This window comes from Oratosquilla oratoria, chromosome 22 (assembly GCF_046742065.1).
Source record: "Oratosquilla oratoria isolate Oo_2021 chromosome 22, ASM4674206v1, whole genome shotgun sequence".
NCBI lineage: Eukaryota > Metazoa > Arthropoda > Malacostraca > Stomatopoda > Squillidae > Oratosquilla > Oratosquilla oratoria.
The window spans coordinates 51,686,135-51,709,820 of NC_134798.1; the positions used below are offsets into that span (position 1 = coordinate 51,686,135).

The window sequence follows — 23,686 nt, forward strand, 5'->3', positions numbered from 1 at the left end:
TGACTGAGTTTGGAAGGGAATGTTAGAGAAAAACGTAACAAGTGAATGTGGGCAAAAGTAAAACGAGATGTACAAGAAATGACAATGGTGGCAGGTTGAATGACGTGTGTGTGTGTGAAGGGTGAGAGGCTTGAGGATGAGAAGAGTTTTAAGTATATGGGGGGTCACGTATTGCGGTGGTGACTGGATGTGGAGGTGAATTATAGAGGAAAGGAAACGAGAAGATGGGTGAAGTGAAAAGTGTTAGAGAAATAGGTATTTGAGTGTAAATGCAAAGAGAAGGTAATATAAAGGAATGATAGTAACTAAAGCACTTAATGGAGCAGAAACTTGAAATATAAGGAAGGCAAAGAGAAATTACCTGCCCCATTATTCGTATGAAAACTTTTGTATGTTGATGAATAGAATAAGGTAAGTACAATAAGCAAATATAACATGTTTCTTCCCAGAACTATCTGTATATGAGAGGGCCTGAAGATCATTGCTGACTGATGTGGAGCTGCAGGTTTCCAGTTAGTGAAATTTGAGACAAAATGAGTTTGTATGTGTCTGTGTGTGTGTGTGTGTGTGTATATATATAATATATACACATATATATACATATATTCGCAGATACAGTATCTGATCGTGTTTTGGAGGTAAAATAAGATATTTTGAAGAGGAAAGAGCAAGGAGAAGGTATGTCTGCCATAAGTCGAAACTTGGGTTCGGTGTACGGTAATTTCAATTTGCGGTAAGGTTTTCAGGAACGCATATGTACCGTATAACGAGGACTCGCTGTACTAAAGTTGATTTGGCACAACATATGCCACAGCTTAGACTTCTTGGAGCACACAGACTATGATGTTTCCTCTCTCTCTCTCTCCTCTCCCTCTCCTTCCACTGTATTGACACACATTCTAGGAGCATTTAACCCCACAAAAGAAAAAAAGAAAGAAAAAGATTTATGACTAGGGAATGTTATTATGCATAGTCGCGTGATCAGTTACTTTTATAATTCTGTAATCCCACCCATTCCTCACTGCCCTCCTGCATCCATGCACACTTGCATTTCTGCATTTTCCATCTTCCCATATCAGAATAATTACACATTTTCCACAACCCTTGTCCATTTCTTATTTCACCATTTTGTCCTTAAAGTCCAGTTCACACAGGCATGCATAACCTGTAGGAGTTATTTGAATTGTCAGGTATCGGCTCACAAGAGAGTTATAGGCAGACCTGATGAGAAAAAAAAAAATTGAAATTATAAAATTTAACTCATCCATATATAATGTACATATTTATTGAATTGATATCATGATTATTTATTAGTAACAAAATATTGTACAGTTCAAGATTATAGTTGTGTAGATCTCTGCATTATGCTGTTATATTAGAACTCATGCCCTGCCCCATTCCCAAAGACTTAGAACAAAGAACCAATCTGATAGGCTGAGTTGGTCTTTATAATAATAGTACTGGTTAACTGTGGATGTGCTGTGTCTTGCGACACTGCTTCTGACCCAGGGCAGTGGGCAAGATGCAGGGATGACCCGTCATCCAGGAGGTGCCAAGATAAGAGGTGTGGAGGTGAGTGGAGTATGTTAGGGATGGGATGGGTGGGAGTGGATTTTATGCCTTTGTTTTTTGGCTACCTCCTTTGTAAGGGGGAAAAAGCCTTTGGTATATGTATGTATGTACTGGTTAACTTAAATCTCACCAACTAGAAACCAGCTGCCCCACAGCAGCTGGCATCTGTCCCCAGGCCCTCCAACTGATCCATCTGGGAAGAAACATATTGTCCATTTTGTATAAGTATGGGACTGTTTGTATGCCACCAGTTGATAATAGTTGTAGGAAGAGGGGAGCAGTCACAGGTCTTTAGCTCTCCTTACATGAGAAGGTGGAAAAAACATAGTTGCTGCTGATACAAAGAGATCTTGATCCTGGTTTAGAGATAGCCAGTGCCATAGGGATGTTCCTCCACATAATGTAGATGGGTTCTGAGGTCAGGCCCACAGGGAGATGATCCTTTCCAATATCCGTCTTACAAGACCACTACTTGTACGCACATGGTGGTGGTTCCTGATCATTGTACGTGTCTGTATCGATGAGGATGAATATTTGCTCATTGTCATCAGGAGTGATGGAAGGCATGAGAAAATAATTTATTTTCAGTTTAGCAATACAGTGAAATGGTTTTGTATACTATGTATCCCTACATTTTGTAATCACCAGTGATAGATGTGTTTTAATATTGTACATTACTGAAGCCTCCTTTTTATGTCCAGTTGGCGAAGGTCGCGAGGAAGCTTGAAAAAACAAGACAGTGTGCATGACTTAGAAGACCAAGCATGTAAACTTGCCCCAGAGGTGGATGGTCGCATTCTCGTTGCAACTGATGAGGTAAGCATTTGAAAAAGTTCTAAGAACACTGTAGAATATATTTTGTGGGTAAAGTCTATATTCAAGCAATAGATACTTTTTATTATTATTATTATTATTTTTTTTTTTTTTTTTTTTTTTTTTTTTTTTTTTTTACACACACACAAGATTCAGGGATTGCACTATACATGAGTATATACAGTAAATGGGTGCTACTAGTTCAGGCTATTCCATTTTTGTAGCATTTGTATGAAGAATATGTACTGTAACTTAATCTAATGATCTCCTACAGTTGGTTGAAACATTGAGGCAGAAGAGAGCAAGTCATGCTGTATCAGTCATTCAAGAAGAAGATGAACCTACCACTCCAGGAACGCCTCAGACCCCTCTTAGTCCTTTAAAGACTGTTCAAGCAAATGGTCAATAAAGTGCTCATTAGCAGTTATGAACTTCTTAACAAATGTGAAGTGTCCAGTATTGAAAATAAGAACAATATTTTTTTCCTAGCATTGACCGAAGATAACAGTAATGTTCAGTAATGTTGGAGTGGCAGATATGAAAATCCATTTACATTTTGAGAAGCAATTGAGTTTCACATCTGAAGAGATGGTGGGTAAGCTTTATTGGAGTTTTGAAGAGAGTGCGGTAGTTACCAGAATGTTATCAGTAGTTCTCATGCTTATCTTTCCTAATGTTTTCCTATAATCAGAAACTAGGAAAGGTAAGGTCTATATAACTCCTTCAGTATTGGTGCCTTGTATACATTTTGTTTTGGCATATGCGAGATCATTTTATCTGTCTGAGGTTGGAACCCCAGCCTGATATTGTGATTTTTCAAAACTCTGGCTCTTTATCTACCCTAAAAGTTAAATCTTTTTATAACTGTGAAGTAATGTACACAGGGCTGAAGGTAAATGTATTCTGACATAACCATAGTGTCAGTATTACCAACAGACACCATATTATACAATTCAGTACTCTACATCTCCCTCCCACTTTATGATCATAGCTCCTAGAGGTACTGAGAGGTCTTTTTAACCTTGAAACCTCATGGAGTGATGAGGTGAAGGGTTGCCTGGCAGATCCATCTTGGCCATTGGAGATTCAAGACACGGGAAAGTTATTGACCTGATAAATCTGCTGTTCCATTACTAGACACAGTCAGCGGCCATCCTGATGCGTTAGCCCCATGAATGACTGATGGTCTTAATGGTGTTCACTTTGTCCCATTGGTTTGTAATGTTTGGATGGGGTGGACATGGTCATTGTATAGTGTTGTGGCATTTTGGATGCAATCTGTTTTTACTAAGGAATGTTTTTGTAAAGGAAAATCATATGTGCATCAGTAGTGGGTTAAGACATAACAACATTAAAATGAAGGAAATGCTAAAACTTAAGAGTCCTGTAGTGCTAGAGTTATTAATGGAGAGGCATTTCTATAATTTCTTGCATCAGATGTCCACAATTTATCCACTGTGGCCCTTACATAGATCTATCACCTCTGGCAAATGAAACATGTTTGGAGCTTGTCTGATCCCTTATGTGCCGCACTCAGTCAAGCACAACTTCAACCATGGACACGGTCTGGGGGCACCTGTAAGGTATGCTCAAGCACTCTCAACATCTTCAGAGATAAATGCATATGTAGCTAAATGAACAGCTCACATTGTAAGAGGCTGACCAGTTCCACCATCACTACATAATCCGTCCAATGCTGCCTCTATTCACGGAAATTTTATTATACGGTATCAAGTGATGGTGCGGGTTGTAGGTAAACAAATGCCTTAGGTGTGGGTGATGTCAATGAGGTAAAAGTTCTAAGGTACTCCTAAAAGTGTTGTCATAGTCATCACTATCATCATCGTCAGCTCAAAAGCCAGCAAAGCGTCACAGAAATGTCCAAGTTCATGCATTTAAATACCAATTTTCCATCCCAAATGTTGGCCTGTTGTGGTATACAGCTACCAGTAGTGATGCACTTTGGCAATATTTTGGGTGAGAGACACTGTACCCAGGAAATGGCACACAATTGACCACAGTCTTGGATCGTGTGTTACACTCATGATTGACAGCTATTACCCTGCTGCATGAAAGCTCAGAGTTTATACGTGACCAGATCTATGGTAATGCTATGACCTTCAACACACATACACACCAAACTCCATGGCCACAAGAGTTGATTTGCTGGGTTCCCGTGTGTTGATGCTAAAATTTTCAGCCCTAGGTAAGGCTCAAACTGTGATCACTGAATTAGTGGTTAAGTGAGTTACCACTACATCATCAAGCTGTACATTTGTATTTATGAGTATTGGTCAGCACTCCACAAGCCTCAACCTGCTGGCACTCAATGCTTAGAAGTTAAGTAGAATTAAATCTTGCAGTTGCCATAACAAAATCTATTACAGCCCACAGGAACTAAGGAGTTAAAGGTCTTTATTTTGTTCAGTTTTAACTGTTGTCTTCCTTAGGTAAAAATAGTTAACTTTGTAGTTAAACTCAAGATCCTTTCTTCATTGTCTCCCTCCCCTATGTTTCTTAAAGTGTCAACTTGGAACTTTTTTTTTTTTCTGTCCTCAGTCATGATGAAGTATAGACTTGGCTGATAGTGATCCTAGATCTTAATTAGAAGTAAATCATAAGCACAGTAGGAAACTCTCGCACTACCTAAAAAGGATGAATGATGATTTTAATGATATTCCTTCTTTAACCCTTTCACTATGCAAGGTGTATCCCTTTGCTGAATGAAGCCACCTGACAGCAGTCAGAATAAACATTCAGATCATGAATCACAGTGAAAGGGATAAGATCAGCGGTGGGGTTCAGCTGGTTCATACTTGTTTATATGAACCTTTTCCTGGATTTTCATGAGCTCCGTGAACTAGTTATCAATAATTGTCTTATACAGGCTATAATACATCCTAAGTGATATCTGCATACCATTGGCATAGTGAGAAAACCTGTTAAGATTTTTGAATCCCACCACTGGATAAGATGTTGGTATCCTGAAATTGGTAAATTCATTTCTGTATTCTCAGATATCGAGATTTGTTCATGATGCACAAATTATTATAGTGCAAATTATTTACATTTAGTTATAGTTATTCTTAAATTGATTGGAAAGAGAGACTTTATAAGATTATTACAACAAAAACGGGTGCTCTATAATTTTGGTTGTGATATGACAAACCTATATAAAGTTACTGATAAATAACAAGTTAAGAAGGTATGTATTATCACTAATTGTTTTTCTTATGAGGTAAACATGTTATTAATGATCATAAAAGTGTTTACAAACTCTCTAGATTAAGTATCAGTGTTACACATGGAAATAATCATTTATGCATCATTTCCTGTGTGCATAATGCATCCATATAATTGTGATTATCTTAGTGTCGCTATAAACTGTTTAGACAACTGGATGTATCATCACTGTCTTGAACTAATAAGGTAGAATCTTTCTATTAGAAAGAGTGAATTAGGGAAAAACGATGTAATTACAGTGAACTATTGAGAATATAGAGTGAGGTTTTCATTTTGAATATATAGGTGTTTTATCAATTCAGTCTATGCAGTGTTGAATAATAATAGGATGTTACCTTTTTAACAAGTTGCTTTACAGCTGTGTGGCCTATACAGAAATTTTGAGTGTCAGAAATCATAATACAGGTAATGTTATGGAAATTGTATAATTTTATATAAGTTCAGTACAGCACAAATATGAGTAAATATTCTTAGGTGTTTGTATTTGTGTGTGTGAGTATGTATATGAGTGATTGAGACTGTATGTACTAATTTATATTCATATTTTTAAGCAAGGTTCATGCCCATCAGGTAGGACTTGCTAACCTATCATCATTGATAGCCTGGAAATTTATGTAAATATACACATTAACATACACATATACACACTATATATATATATATATATATGATGCTGTATATGTGTGTTTGTATGTATTTGTAAATGTGAGTAACGGAAATGTCAGTCAAGAGGGTAAGATCAAAGGCAAAGGATAGGCATGGTTAGATAGTGGCTGGGAGTGGATGGGGAATTGATGTGGTCCAAAGTGATTTTACTTGTCTGGTTTGTAAATTCTTTAGTGGATTATGGTGTGGGGAGTCAACATGTAATGAAGCAGTTGGCGTAAACTAGCTTTGGGTGTTGGGCCTGTTGTGGTGGTGATGTGTCATTTTGTTTTGCCTCTGACCCGATCACTAGGCAGGGTACAGGGATGACCCTTTCCACCAGGAGCTATAAGAAGGAAAGGGCATTTTGGTGTATCTACCTTGTTGTTGTGTACTGGTTTGGAACAACCCTCATAGGGTCCCATCTCTTTCTCCATTTGTCAAACTTTGCTTTAAAAATATTCAATAGTTATATTTTCATACAAGTTTTTCCACAAGTCTGCACTACTATGTGGAAAGCTAGCCTGACTTTTTTATGACCACTTAAGGGTGGGGGATGAGGGGTGAGGGAGTATGTGTGAAAAATAAATTGACACAGCCTGAAGGGATTTCTCCCCATCTTCTCCATTTCTGCACAAGGGGATAGAGAGGGAAGGTCATTTTAATGAAGTGACCTTGCTCATTCTAGTTATTTTCTGTCCCCTTTCTGTAAACCTCTTTCTGGTTTCAATGTCATTACCACGTCACCTCTCTTCACTCCCTCAAAATAGGAAGTTCCATTCTCTCTCTCTCTCTCTCTCTCTCTCTCTCTCTCTCTCTCTCTCTCTCTATATATATATATATATATATATATATATATATATATATATATATATATATATATAGATATATATATATATATATATACGCACACATTACAGTTAGGTAAATACAATTAGGTAAAGGCACACACTTATGTATACAGATCAAGGACATGACATTAAAAAGAAACAAGAATCTAAATGTACTAAGATCAGTAGAAAACAAGAACTACACTGCACTACAATTTCACAATGGGAGACAGGGAGACAGGAATGCTTGGACAGACAGTCTAGGGGATGATAACAACAACAACAACAACACTTTCACATGTTCTCCAACAATCAAGAAAACGGACATTCTACAGGCAACACAGAATAAAGCATTAAGATAATAACAAGGTACACACAAAAAATAGACACTTGGTTCTTTCCAAGAGCCCTCAAACTCATTCATCCTTCCCACCACATTACAAAAGCATAACCATCTCAATGCAACCAAAATAGAATAACCCCTGCATTGTACTACTCGAACATATACGACCTGTTGGATAGGGAGCGTCACTGAAAAACTGGTACTACCTGGGAATCAAATCCAGGACCTCTAACTGTCCAGGCAGGTGTATTTACCAATTACACCATGGTTGCCTGTAGTGACCATTCACACATCTCCTTTCCCTGGGCCTCCACCAGTCCAGGAATGTGCACTGCTGGAGGATCCTACTCACTGTGCCATGTTAGAGGGAGCATTGCTGAAAAACTGGCACTGCCCAAGAATCAAACCCAGTACTTCCCACTATCTGGGCAGGCATGCTTACCAATTACGCCATGGTCATCTCAAGTGACCACTCACACACAACCTGACACCTATACCTCATAACACATCCTTACAAAAAACAGGGAAATATGCTACAGTTTTTATTTTGGATACTTTATCAGTCTATCTTTATCTATCAATATACCAAGGTCATCTTTCCCCTTATAAGGGAGGTAACCAGCTAAGGCATGCACCCACCACCCATTGTTTCCTTCTCAGTTTAGCTCCTCATGGATGAGGGGTCATCCCTGTCTCCTGCCCACTACCTGGGTCAGAAACACTGCTGCCAAGCAGTTTTATTCTGCATAGGAGACAGCCTTGGGACAAAATAGTATGTCATTTGAGGTTCCTTGAGATTTTAATTTGTTACGAGTGTTCAGGTCCTCTCCAGATTTAAAGAAATACATTTAATCTAAGTGAGAATCAATATCACACATCATGAAATGGTCAGTACTCTGGGTAACATATATAATTTTCAGTACCATCAGTGTTTTTAACTGATTGATTCAGTTTAATGTCTTGAACTCTTCCTATCAGGAGACTATGAGGGTGCCCCTTACTTAATGGACTTGTGAATTTACAACATTGAGCCTACACCCATTATGCAGGGTTATGTTGGGGCAATTCTTTTATGGAAGGCGACACATACAATCGATCATAAGAAAAAAAAATATTGCCTGTATAATGAAATCACACTCTGAGGAATATTAAGATGCCCCACAACACCAACATTTTGATTTGGTGCCTGCTCTCTCATTGTGGTTACCAGATAATATTTTTGTTTTTTCAAAGGTCCAATATAATTTTTTGGTTCCCATGTTTGTGAATATGTTGTGATTCATTTGGCATACATTTAAATAGTGAGAATAACCATATTAACATGGTTCTGAGTGAAAACAGTGGCCAAAGAAACTAAAATGACCCGATGAGGTGTGAAGGAAGAAATGTTTGTTGTTGGGAGCCATATGTAGAAAGGCAACCATGGAAGGGCAAGCTTATTTAGTTGTGGTAAACTGATGGGTTTTTTAGGCTGATGCTAGGGTCACCTCCCCGCTTGGCCAAGGCTGTCAGGAACCAATACAAGAAGCATGCATTAAGTCCTGGGAATCAAATTCACAACCACCTTATCATGAATTCAACACAGTATCTACTGGGCTACCATGTGGCCCTATGACATTAACCAGAACAAAATCTGAGAAGTGTAGCATTGTAGCAAGAGGTATCATATGATCTGTTAATTATCAGTCAGATAAATTTAAACACTTCTTGGGTGGTCAAATTAATTGGTAGATCATACAATTTCTACATGAATCACTAGAAAAGTGTGGACAAGACCTTGGGAATTATGGTAGGATGGTCGTAACAGGTGAGGAAAGCTAGAAAGGAAGGCCAGTGTGATATACAAAGAAATGGATGACAAGTCAGATATGTACATTTTTGGAGTTAGCATAGCTAGGTTAGATTTGTATTACGTTTTTGTATCTAATCTACCAATGTGTATTTTAGTGGCAGGATTGATGTTTGAGTCCTGGTAGACTCCTTAGCCATCAGACATGGGAATATGCTCAGTCTGGTAGATTGTCTCCATTCAAGTGGTCTTGGCTGCTAGGGGTCTTCTGATAATTTGTCCTAAACTCTGTCATGTGGCATTGGTTCTCCGAATCTCTTCAACAGTTTTGTGGTATGGTGAGGAATGACTGCTTGCAAATATGAGAAAATTATTTCAGAAGCTTAATGATTTCTGAAGCTTGATTTGTGGACATTAGGTTAAGAGGTTCTCGTGTCATTCAGAATTCCTTGAGTTGAATATACGAATGTGTTTGCGTAGCTGTAGGTACTTGTGATTAATTGTGATGCAAGGTTGTTGTGATACAAAAGTGTGTGTTTACTTGAACCTTATTCCCTCATTGCTACTTTGTCAAGTGATAGATTTTGGAGACCTTTTTCACTTTTAAAAGTAATTGGAATCCTTAATCCCACATGTTTAACCAAAGGGTGACTACAGTATTTTTTGTTTTAAGAAGTAGGCTTTGGGAAACTATTTTTTTTTTTTTTTCTTCTTCTTCTTCATAACATGTTTGTTATAATTGTTTAAAAACAAAAACAAATTGCATCTTTAAGAAGAAACATTAATGGTGATTGAAGATATGACTGAATAATCACAATTTAATAGTTTCCATGCCTAAGAATGCTATATGACATGGTGTTAACAAGATCAGCTGCTTGTCTTCTGTCGTTACTCTGCAGCTGCAATTATTATTTAGATTTATTTTTCTGGATAAAAAACACCAGGTACCAGGGATGGGAGCATTTCAGTTAAAGATACATTTCTAAACAACTGTAACAGATAGTTGCTAGAGAGGATGTCTCAACACTCCCTTCAAGATATGTAAGGATCCATTGTTTTCCCCCAACTTTAGCCCATATTATTTTTATATGAATAAAGTATAACAGAGTGTGTATATTTAAAACTGGCCAAATTTTAATTGATGTTAAAAATACAATCTGTAATACCGTAAGAAAACGTGAAATTTGTTACAGTTATGGAACCATAGGGTTGATATTCTAACATGTTTTATTCTGAGTGTAAGTACATGCATAACATAAACCAGAACATATTGTAAGTTTATAGTCTTTCAAGTTTAACAAAGTTTTTTTATGGTTATTAGAAAAATCCTGTATAGGCTCTTATAAGGAAAAGGAGCCCTGTTGAATATTTTGTGTTGTTTTACTGAAGGTAAATTATACCTGAACTACAATAAATATGTTGCATTCGTGTAATGTTTAGAAATGAAGCTGATATGATAAAAATATTTTGCAGTTGAATTTTTACTGTGACTTTTATTGTAAGACCTTGATTTAGAACAGTAAGAAAATGTAAAAATCAAAGGCCAATGTATGAAATAAAAATATGTTTATATTTTACTGCGTATTTATGCATTGTTTCAGAAACTTGTTTTATAGAATGTTAACATGTTGAAAATTAACAATAAATTATTTTAACTGTGATTCAGAATTTTTAAGCACCATCATAACTGATAATGACTACCAGGTAGAGTTATAATGGAAGCTGAAGAATTAAAGTCATTAGGATTTTGGTGTTGTAACATGGAGACCTGTCCAATGTAGTGACCCCTGGGATTGACATCCATCAGAGAAACTGATGCTATGAATGAAGTAATGACAGAATTACCAGCAACGTAACTGATCCTTTTCAACTTTTACTGTCCCTCCCTTTTTATACACCTGCCTTCAAACTTTTCCACTAAATCTATAACTCCCTCTCGACTTCACTTTCTGGCCTGTGGCAAGGTTGTTATGGACTGTAATTCATAGATACTTATATCATTGTGTGTGAGATGTGGAAGGCAGAGGTGGATGGAGTGAACTTGTGGGGACAGAGGACAGATCGGGTGAAAGGGGCTTTGAGAAAGAGAGGAGTATCTGTTGAGTAAGGAAGGGGGATGACAGGAGATAGAGATGAGTGGAGAATGGTTGTGTATAGATGATAATGTGATGCAAGGATGGGAGGGGATAGGGAACAGGGGGGAAGTTGTTGTTGTTGTCGTTCCCTAGACTGTCTGTCCGAGCAGTCCCGTCTCCCCAAGGAAGGCCACAGCCGAAACTGGGTTTTCCCACAAATCCTTTATAGAGTGTATGTTGTGTTGTTTGCGTGCATGATTGTGTATAATGCAGTCTTCCATTATGTGTTGTATGGTATGGGGTGAAGTGTTACATCCTGGGCAGCTGTTCACAGAGAAGATTCAGAAGGGTGGATATCAGGGGGTCTGGCATGCAGCAGTGTGTTGTCTTTCAGTGTGTTAATGGAGCGGTGAGAGAGAGTATCTGTGTGTAATAAAGGTCTTTGGGTGTAGTTTTAATAGTGATTGACTTAAGTGCGTTGGTGAATGATATTTTGACAAAGCTCAAAGGGATTTCTCCCTGTCTTTTCTTTTTCTGCATGAGGGGACGGAGATGGGGAGTCACTGATCAAGTGAAGCAGCCTTGCTGTGGATGTACTGTGGCTTGCTGCATTGCTTATGATCCAAGACACAGGGTGGGACACAGATGACCTATCATTCTTGAGGAGCTAAGATGAGAGGTAGGAAAGGGTGGTGGGTGGGAGTGAGTATGTGCCTTTTGATATGTCTACCTCTCTTATACAGGGGAAAAAGTCCTTGGTTTATAGATGTATCATTGTGGACAATCTTATGCCACTGGTAACACATTATCTTGTATTTCATATATAATTTAAAGACCTGTTTTCTGAAGAAAATTGTCAAAAGATTATAGACATATTGGTGTTTTGTCATTCAAGATTTGGTGCAATCCTTGCTGTTTAAGGGGATAGATGACAGAGTAGGTGGGTGATATGTATATATGAACATTCTAGTAGTATGTGTGATATTTTAAGAAGAGATTTACATTGGCAAGTGGAGGGTCATTTCCTGCCAAGAGGTGGCCATGTGTGAGGCAGGAATTGTTCTTGGGTGCGATTAATTATTTATTGCCTAGTCTCATTAAGTGGAAAACTTGCAGCCGCATAGTATACGGCAAAAGTCCTCAGGCCCTCCTACAAATCTCTCTGGGAAGAAACTTCAGACTGTTGTCTACTATCCATTAGTGTTGTACTGTTTTCATACCACTGGCTGGAAGTGGTTGGGGAAGGAATGCAATCACTGGTTGCCAGTTCTCCATGTGTGAGAAAGTGAGAAATAGTTGAAATTGATAGAGAAAGATATTGAGACCGAGTATCGACCCTTCAAGGTTGCATCTCCTGGTGGAATGTTCACACATACTATAAGACACGAGTCCGACAAAGAGCTGGTGGTTGCAATACACAACATCCCAGCTGTTAATGAATTCTTGTAAGTACCCGGCTTAGTACAAGTTACGGTACATCCATTAATCGTCTGGGCAAGTCATCTTGGCTTGAAGTGGACCATAGAATATTTGTCTTGCTAGTAGTTGGAGACTACTTCGCCATTGCCATAGTCCTGGAGACTTAGATTCTGTCCCAAAAAATAAAGTAATAAATAAATAATTTTGTTTCATCTGTAATTTCGTTTAGTGTTGATAATACTTGACTATATTCGATTTTATCAAACTAATTAGTTATTGTTATTATTTTAATTATGTGTGTGCGAGACTTTATCATGGAGCCACCTCCATAATAAATCTCTCTTGTTGAATACAATAGATGTTGGTAAAATATTGATAACCAATTCACCCGTGGGAATTTCGCAAACATGGCTAGCTGAGTTGCAACGTACGTCCGGCAGCGTGTGCGGCAATGTCATGTTGACATGACTAGGATTTCTTTATCACTTGTTTGATTATTGATGTGTTAATTATTTTTTTCATATAATTTGTATATTTATTTTATTTGTCTATTTATTTACTCATTTAATTTTTTATTCATTTGTTATTAATTTATTCTTCATTGTTGAGATTGTTCCGTTTCTCGGTTCGGTATCGTGATGCGCTTCACTACTCACAGCGTGTGTGTGTGTTTGGTGGTGGGGGGGGGGTCCATTGATTTTGGCAAGGACCGTGACGTAGTTTCGCTGTTCTAGAACCTTCTGTCACAAGTAAAAAAGAATAGAAAAATCGGCTGCAAATATACTGATGTCAATTCATGAATCGTGTTGATTCTTCGTGAATTGGAACTATTCGATTCGCTTGGTGTAAACATAGCCTTATGGTTACCAACGTTAAAAGTCGGAAAGGGGAGTTGGGAGGGATAATATCAGTTTGACCATGAGGATTGTGTGTGGTGGGGTGGGGGTGCTCCAGTCCTGATCTGGAGGATTTCTGGGGTACAGGAGGGGAGCGGATGTCGGGCATCATAGCCACCGTATACACGCACATCCTTACGTCTAACGTATGGCGCGATATTTTGGAGAATCGGAACTGGTAAATAATTGGCGGTGAAATGTTTTAGCATATGTATCCACGTGTGTATGATATTTATGTTTATATATATATATATATATATATATATATATATATATATATATACATTTTGAACACTTTTTGACAATCTGCCAAGGGATTCGAACCATGACCTGTACGTGCATAATCATTATTTCTAGTCGTTAGCGACTGACCTACGAACGACGTTTTCATTACGTTGAACAAGATCCCAACCACACTTCACCTAGCTGCAGAAGACGTAGTTTCATTTTTATCCAGTCCCCATATTAGGCGAGCCTTCCGACAAGTTGTGTATGTTTAAGACAGATTGAACATCTTAAACATACACAGCTTGTCGGAGGGCTCCCCTAATATGGAGATTGGATGAAAATGAGACTACGTCTTCTTCAGCTACGTGAAGCCTGGTCGGGGACTTGTACTATCCTTCTGAATCATTGCACGTAGCTCAGTCGCTAGCGTCTTACTTCGTGATCATGCACGCACAGGTCAAGGTCCGAATCCCTTGGCAGTGCTTATAAAAATGTTCAATCTGTCTTAAACATACATACACACACACATACACACACACACACACGCACACATATATATATATATATATATATGTGTGTGTGTGTGTGTATGTATATATATAATATATATGTATATATAATATATATATATGTATATATATATATATATATATATTGTGTGTGTGTGTGTGTGTGTATGTATATATTTGTGTATATGTATATGTATATATATATGTATATATATATATGTATATATATGTATGTATATATATTATATGTACATATATATATATATATGTATATATATGTATATATATATGTATATGTATGTATATATATGTATATGTATATATATGTATATATATGTATGTATATATATATGTATGTATATATATGTATATATATGTATGTATATATATGTATATATATGTATGTATATATATGTACATATATGTATGTATATATATGTATATATATGTATATATATACATATATATATATATGTGTGTGTGTGTGTGTGTGTGTGTGTGTATGTGTGTTTACCTAGTTGTATCTTGCAGTATCTAAATCATTCTTAAATTCGTGTATGGTTTTTGTCTTTTCGTCCAGTTTGTCCCATACATCCACCACTCTGTGGGGAAAACTGTTCTTATTCGGGTCTTTTTTTTTTAGTTTCCTTCCACGTCCTCTTGCATTTCTCGTGTCCCAATTTAGTAAGTCTTCTCTATCAAGGACTTCCATACCTCTCATCATTCTATAAATGGTCAACAAGGCTCCTCTTTTTCTTCTTTATTCCAGGGTCGGTAACTAGTTTTGACAATCTTTCTTTGTATGACACTTCTGCAAGTGTGGGGGCCATCTTCGTAGTTACTCTGGATTCTTTCAATTTTCCTTATATTTTCTTAGTACTGTGTGTGTGTTGTGTGTGTGTGTGTGCGCGTGTGCATGCACGTATATTTGTATATATATATGCATGCATGCACTGTACATGTATGTATACATTTATGTAATTTTTATGAGATTATATATTACATGTAATTATGCTTTCCACGTATGTGACGGCAGGTACTTGTTCTTGGAATTGTTTAATTATTTTTGATAAACAATTATTTTTTAGATGACTTCACACCCAGCCCTGTTATATTCTCTTCATGCCTCCCTGGGAGGGGGCGCCCCCTAGTTTTGGAACCACTCCAAAACTTCTCAGCCTTTTTAGCCATGTCGCCCCCCTTTTTCAATTGAAAAAAAGGATCGCCCCCCTTAATTGGAAAATAACAACAACAAATATTGCAGCAATGATAAACAACTAATTTAAAATGTTTAACTCACGTTGTGTTTTAATGAGATCCTTGGGCCTGGTGCTTCGCTGCTAGATATTTTATATTGGGCTTAAAAATTGTCAGTTAGAAGCAGCACCTGTGACGTTTTTCGCCCCCGTTGAGAATGACCGGATTAGACGATCACTGAAAAGACGACTTGTTCCTAAAACAGCTTTCAAGTTTTTACAAATTACACTAGCAGAAACATGGAACATAAGAGAGGAAGAGAGAAGGGGTTTGAATGTGTTTGAGATGAGGTGTCTGAGAAGTATGATGGGGGTTACTAGGTTAGATAGTGTGAGAAATGAGGAGGAGAACAGGGGTGGAAAGGGAGCTGGGAGATAGGATTGATGAAAGAGTATTAGGATGGTTTGGACACATGGAAAGAATGAGTGAAGAAAGACTGGTAAAAGAGGTATGGAAGGCAGATGTGGAGGGAGTGAACATGAGGGGACGTCCTAGGATGAGATGGATGGATGGGGTGAAGGGGGCTTTGGGGAAGAGGGGAATGTCTGTTGAGGAAGGACGGGAGAGGACAGAAGACAGGGGTGAATGGAGAATGGTTGTATATGGATGATGCTGTGATGCATGAGGTGGAATGAATGGGGTGTGAGGGAGTATGTGTGAGAAAAATTTAACGCAGCCCGAAGGGATTTCTCCCCGTCTCCTTTTATGCATGGGGGGATGGAGAGGGGGGTCGCCGATTTAATGAAGCGGCCTTGCTGTGGATGTGCTGTGACTTGGGACACTGCCTCTGACCCAGGGCAGCGGACAAGGTGCAGGGATGACCCGTCATCCAGGAGGTGCTAAGATGGGAGGGAGGGTGGAGGGGAGTGAAGTGTATTTAGGGATGGAATGGGTGGGAATGATCTTATGCCTTTTTCTTTTTGGCTACCTCCCTTGTAAGGGGGGAAAAGCCTTGGTATATGTATGTACATATATTTATCTATAATATAAAATTAATCAATAAATTCTATCACTTTTATAATTGTTTAGTTATTCTAAAACTACCTGTTTTCTAATTTGAAAGTAAAGTAGAAAAAATGTGTTTGAACAGCATTATTATTAATCAATGTAGATGGGTGTGGAGGAGGAATGGGGATGGTTCAAGGAGGGAGTCTTAAAGTGTGCAAGGATGGTGTGTGGAACAAGAAGGACAGGGGGAAATAGAAGAAAGGGTAGTGAATGGTGGGATGAGGAAACAAAGAAGGTTGTAGAAGAGAAGAAGCGAGCATTCACAGATTGGTTACAAAAGAGGACAGGGGAGTCATATGAGACGTACAAAGAAAAGAAAAGAGAAGTAAAGCAAAAGGTAAAGGAGGCAAAGAGGAGAGCAGATGTGAAATGGGGTAGGAGTATGACTGAAAATTTTGAAAGTAATAAAAAGATGTTTTGGAAAGAAATTAAGAGAGGAAGAGGAGGCGAATCAAGTAGGGAAGAAAAGGTAAAAGGTACAGATGGAGAGATGATAATGGAAGAGATGGCAGTGAGGGGAAGATGGGCAGAATATTTTAGGGAGTTGCTGAATGTGAAGGAGGATAGGGAAGGAAAGATAGCTGCAGTGGGAAATGCGAAGAAAATGAGAGTGATGAGTGAGGAGAATGGAGGAGAAATAAGGAAGGATGAGGTGAAGGCAGTTGTAAAGATGATGAAAGCAGGTAAGGCACCTGGTCTGGATGGATGCCATGCAGAATGTCTGAAAAAGGGAGGTTCAGTGATGGTGGACTGGTTGGTGAGGTTATTTAATGTTTGCTGGAGAGAGGGTAGAGTACCGGAGGACTGGAGTAGTGCCTGTATAGTTCCTCTTTACAAGGGAAAAGGGGACAAGTGTGAATGTAGTAATTTCAGAGGGATTAGCCTGTTGAGTGTAGTAGGGAAGGCTTATGGGAGGATCTTAATTGAGAGGATTAGGAGAGGAACAGGAGTAATTGGTGAGGAACAGTGTGGATTTAGGACGGGTAGAGGTTGTGTAGATCAGATCTTTGTGGTAAGACAGATATGTGAGAAAGCTATAGGAAAGGGGAAGGATGTTTTTGGGCTTTTATGGATCTGGAAAAGGCTTATGATAGGGTAGACAGAAAGGCACTGTGGGAGGTTATGCAGATTTATGGGATAGGAGGAAAGCTTTTGGGAGCTGTCAAGAGTTTTTATGAGAGTAGTAGAGCATGTGTTAGGATTAGAAATGGAGAGAGTGAGTGGTTTGAAGTAAAGGTGGGACTTCGTCAAGGATGCGTTATGTCGCCCTGGCTGTTCAACTTATACATGGATGGGGTGGTGCGAGAGGTGAATGCTAGGGTAGTGAGTCAGGGATTGGAGATGGTTAAAGAAAATGGAGAAAAGTGGGAGGTGAGCCAGCTGTTGTTTGCGGACGACACTGCGCTTGTGGCAGGGTCAGAGGAGGGATTGAGGAAGCTGGTGGCAGAGTTTGGGAGAGTATGTGATAGAAGAAAGATAAAGATAAATGTGGGTAAAAGTAAGGTGATGAGATGTACAAGGGGTGAAAGTGGCAGTAGACTGGAAGTGAACATTAAGGGAGAGCGACTGGAGGAAGTGGATAGTTTTAGATACTTGGGTGCAAGTGTAGCAGGAAAAGGTGGAGTGAAGGTGGAGGTAGAATGTAGATTGAGAGAAGCGAGTAAATGCCTTGGTGGTTTAAAGAGTGTAATGAGGAATAGACATTTGGGAATGGATGCGAAGAGGAGACTGTATGAAGGAGTGATTGTGCCAACAGCACTGTATGGGGCAGAAACGTGGAACATAAGAGAAGAAGAGAGAAGGAGTTTGAATGTGTTTGAGATGAGGTGTCTGAGAAGTATGGTGGGGGTTACTAGGCTGGATAGAGTGAGAAATGAGGAGGTGAGGAGGAGAACAGGGTGAAAAAGGATTTGGGAGATAGGGTTGATGAAAGAATATTAGGATGGTTTGGACACATGGAAAGAATGAGTGAAGAAAGACTAGTAAAAGAGGTATGGAAGGCAGATGTGGAGGGAGTGAACATGAGGGGACGTCCTAGGTTGAGGTGGATGGATGGGGTGAAGGGGGCTTTGGGGAAGAGGGGAATGTCTGTTGAGGAAGGAAGGGAGAGGACGGAAGACAGAGGTGAGTGGGGAATGGTTGTGTATGGATGATGTTGTGACTGCATGAGGAGGAATGGGCGGGGGGGGGGTAGTATGTGTGAGTAAATTTTGACGCAGCCCGAAGGGATTTCTCACCGTCATCTCCTTATATGCAAAGGGGGACGGAGAGGGGGGGTTGCCGATTAAATGAAGCGGCCTTGCTGTGGATGTACTGTGTCTTGCGGCACTGCTTCTGACCCAGGGCGGTGGGCAGGGTGCAGGGATGGCCCGTCATCCAGGAGGTGCTCAGATGAGAGGAAGGGTGGGAGGGGTGTGGAGTGTATTTAGGGATGAAATGGGTGGGAGTGTTTTTATGCCTTTCCCTTTTTGGCTACCTCCCTTGGAAGGGGGAAAAAGCCTTGGTATATGTATGTATGTAATGTAGTCGCACACATGAAGTGCCGCCAGTCGTCTATGCTGCAACCCAAGTAAGCAATACCTCTTTATCATGAAAAGTCTTGTTAAATAAACCAAACAAACAGCTCCAAAAACACACACATTAAATATGTACCACTGCGTATTTTTGATAACTTATAATTCGTTTGTCCAAAGTTTCTAGAAAAAAAAGAAAAGAAAGAAAAAAGTTTCCTCGGTGATCGTCTGTGTTCGTCTCATCGGTGATCAATTCAGAGATGCTCGACCTTTCCACAGTAAGGGTTGATTCACACTATCGGTCCGGTCGCGCTCCGCTCTCGTTCCGCTCCGGTTCTGAGGTATTCAGGGTTGATTCACACTATCGGTCCGGTCGCGCTCCGCTCTCGGTTCTGAGGTATTCACACTATCGGTCCCTTCTCGTTCCCGTCATCCCCCCTCCCTCGACACCAGTAGAAGTCTTACCATCAGTTACGAAGGATGTGTGACTTTTCTGACGCCGAGTTGGCAATAATCGCTATTGCACTTGATGAAGAAGAAGAAGGAAAACAAAATAGAAAAAGAAAGAAATTGTGGGTTCATCCTATGTTGCAAGATAGGAAGACTGAAGGAGAATTTCATACTCTGTATCCTCGTCTTATTGATGAGAGTAAATTCCACAGCTATTTCAGAATGAACAAAGGAACATTTGAGAAAATACTATCCAAAATTGAGGATGACCTGAAATGTACAAGAAGATGCTGCACTTCCTGACACTGATGTGCTTGCACCATACGTTATAGTGGGAGATGAGGCTTTCCCGCTGAAGAGAAATTTGATGAGGCCCTACCCAGGTTCACAGACTGAACATAAGGTAGAGAAGAGGATTTTTAATTATAGATTATCTAGAGCCAGGAGGATAGTTGAGTGCACATTTGGTATTCTAGTGCAAACCTTCAGAATATATTTAAGGAAACTTAAAGCTATGCCTTCTAACGCTAATGCAATCATTACAACAACATGCATACTTCACAATCTGATACACCCAAATGCTGTTGCATTACCAGATACTGTTGTCATGCCTCCATCAAACACAGTACGTCCAATGAGAGGAAGAGGGGGAAATGCTACAAAGGAGGCTTTTGGCGTGAGAGAAACACTGAAAGATTATTTCAGCTCCCCAGCTGGTTCAATGCCTTGGCAAAATGATAAAATATAAGTAGACAAACAAACTTGTGTAGGAATATTTGTTGAGTGAGCTAAGGAGATGCATTTCCGCAGTGGATAATAGGTTGTTATTATACATATGGAATTTCTTTCTTCGGTTAATAATGTGTATTTTTTTCTCTCAGTACCTTGGCAATATGATAAGTATGCAAACATTATTGTATAGGAAAATTGTTTAGTGATGATAGGAAATGCATTTCCACAGTGGACATTAGGCTATTGTATGGAATTTCTTACCTTCACAACCCAGTTGCCTGCTTATTTCAACACAGCTTCTTCTTTTCGCCACGTTATCACTGTAGTGCAGCGAAGTCAGGTCATACAGCTCTGGTTTACCTTTTGACTAATTCTATTAGCATTTCATCTGAATCCACAAAATTAAAGTAAGTTTTGTAGGTTATATTTTATTCAGTTGGTGCTTATGAATATCCTCACTGTACGCATTGTCATTGTATCAGTGATAAATAAAAAGAAAATGTATTTTTATCATTTTTCTAACTTTCTCATGATCCCATTGTGGTGTTTCCTTTGGATTATCCATGGTTTGGTAGGACAGAAGGTAACACTACTTGCTTATATGAAGGCTGAATCTCGACTGGAGTGGAGCAGGAGGAGCAGGACCGTGGCAACTGAGTTCACACTGGCGCTCACGGTCCAGTCACGCTCCGGTCTCGCTCCAGTAAAAATATCTTTTGACGGAACCGTGACCGGAGCGAGACTGGAGCGAGAGCGCCAGTGTGAATGCTTCCATTGAAATTAATGAGACAATATTGGACCGGACCGAGAGCGCCTAAGGGCCTAAGCAATCCAGTACACTTTAACTAATATCTTATTACTAAAAAATAAAATAAAAAGTGTATGTATGCATCGCTTCCCAGCATTCCATATAATTAATCTTAACATCACCGGGTTGGGAAACGCACGGAATCTAATTTGTGTTCGTCATAGCTGAGTGACACGGGTAAGATCGGTTGTGATTTTAGCATCGACTCAGTCGTCCTCCAGACTATTCTATGAATTGATGAATCTGTTTTTTTTATCTTTTGTTCCTATTACATTTTCGAAAAATTCGTTTATTGACATTTTTTGGGTCTATGAGGTGATGAATCTGCCTTTTTTATTTTTTATTTTATTCATTACATTTTCGAAAAATACGTTTCTTTGTTGTTGTTGTTTTTTTATATGTTTGATATTTTTCTCCGTAACCTCCCAACGTTCTCCTCTCTCAGCATAAAGGATCACAAAGGGATTACGAAGGAAGAGCATATCAACAGGAGACCTGTTTGTCCATGAGTAAGTCGGATGCTAAGAAAAGTTAAGATGGCGGCACACCAGGCATTTTTCAATAGCATGCTACTTGCTTTTGCTACTTAGTTGAACTAGAAAGATTTTTTTTTTTTTTTCAATTTTCCAAATGTCAAATTACTCACGCCTCATACAGTGAGAAGCCGAATGACAAACTAAGAGAAGTTAAACCTAAAATACGAATGTCAGACACATTGTTGAGATGTTCTTACGAAAATCAAGAATATTATAACCGAAGTCGTTTCTACTAAAACGAAGTAGCAAATTTAAGTAGCATGCTTATCTAGTGTGACGCCACGTTAACGAAGAAATTGATGAACAAGCGATCAATCAAACAATCGGCAGGCATTAAAGCATATTGCTTAGGTGTTTATATAAACAAATCTTAAAAATTCGAACAGTACTACATTGCAATGCCTCAGATGTAAGTTTATTCCATTCATTGACTACACGATTGGCGAAATTGTTTCAACCTACTTCCAAATGAAATCTAAGTTCTGACAGCTTGAGGGCGTTATTTCTCGTCTGATTGGTATTCCGAGTGAAAATTTAATATTCTTTTATGTCAATTTCCTCCAAATTTATGCAGATCTGCAACAACTCACTCCGAGTATAATTTTTTTCAGTGAAAATGTATTTATGTATGTATTTTTAATTTTGCAATCATATACATTATAAAATTACGAGGATGTTACAAAAAAACACAGGACACTTTTTTTCACTGCGGTCCTCTTACAAAAATAAAGAATCCAGATACATTTAAACAAATTGTATAACTAAGAACAGAACAAGTTGAATAATAATAAGTACTTGAAATAATAACCATCGACATTACTCCTTATGCACAGAAATAAAGAATAGTGTATATAGTTAAGATCAGAACATGTTTCTTATATTAAGTTCTTACAAAAATAATCTTTGACAAAAATCATTATGTAAAGAAAGGTACCTGAAGTATTAAACAAGTATAGTAATAATACTACAGTCGGAAAAAATAAAGAACTGAATACACGAGTCTAAATATTTCGACTGCTAACTGCAACCCTCTTCAGTAGTACAAAGTGGGAGGAGGGTGCTATCTTTAAATAGTAACCTCATACAAAAGAAAATGAACTAGGGAAGGAGTAAATATCACTACCCTCACTCTCTGGTGACCTGAGAATGACGTGAGGTCGGGTCAGGGGGGAGGGGGAGGATACTTATTAACAATTTGTTTTGTAATAAACAATCCTGAGATTATGTCTGGGATCCATTGACTCTGAAATATTCATAGTGGGAAGATAATCTATTAAAGTGGATTCCACCATCTTCCTTCTGAACCCACAACCAGATTTATGAACAAGTTCAGATTTGTCCCAGTCCATCCGGTGATTTAAATTATTCACGTGTTGGAACACGGCTGAATTCTCTTGCCCATACCTACATACATACATATACCAAAGGCTTTTTTCCTCCTACACGGGGGGGGGGGGGGGGTTAGCCAAAAAGAAAAAGGCATAGAAACCACTCCCACCCATTCCATTTCCTATATATTCCACTCCCCTCCACCCTCCTCCCTCCCTCTTATCTTGGCACCTCCTGGATGACGGGTCATCCCTGCATCCTGTCCACTGCCCTGGGTCAGAAGCACTGTCGCAAGACACAGCACATCCACAGCAAGGCCGCTTCATAAATTCGGCGACCCCCCTCTCCGTCCCCTCATACCTAATTGATCTTTTGTGCTCATTCAACCTTGTCTTTAGGTCTCTTCCTGTCTGACCAATGTATGCTAGGTTACAATCTTTATATGGAAGGAAGTAAACTCCTGGGGTCTTCTTTCAACCTCTGATGAACATTAAAAAATATATGTTAATAGTATTCGGGTAATTATGAATTAAATTTACCTTATCTTAGAGAAGAAATTTGGACAAATGGCTAATGGACTCTGAAAAGGGAATAGCAAAAGGATTTTATAAGAATCCATGACATAATCCCAATTAACCTAAGCCTATATTCATTAATAAATTGACCAAATGAAAGTATACTTTAACATTAA

The 23,686-nt window shown here is 38.8% G+C and overlaps 1 protein-coding gene across 7 annotated transcripts in view; it reads left to right on the forward strand.

Annotated features, from left to right (window-relative positions):
- LOC143037583 (mannosylglucosyl-3-phosphoglycerate phosphatase) overlaps window positions 1-10,896 on the forward strand; it is a 113,895-nt gene extending 102,999 nt beyond the window's left edge. For all 7 annotated transcript variants that reach the window (XM_076206027.1, XM_076206020.1, XM_076206026.1 and 4 more), the window contains 2 exons: window positions 2,274-2,388; window positions 2,660-10,896. In XM_076206027.1, the coding sequence (XP_076062142.1) occupies window positions 2,274-2,388; window positions 2,660-2,794 (250 nt within the window). In that variant the 3' untranslated portion in view covers window positions 2,795-10,896. The remainder of the gene's footprint in view (window positions 1-2,273; window positions 2,389-2,659) is intronic.
- Window positions 10,897-23,686: the final 12,790 nt, after the last annotated feature.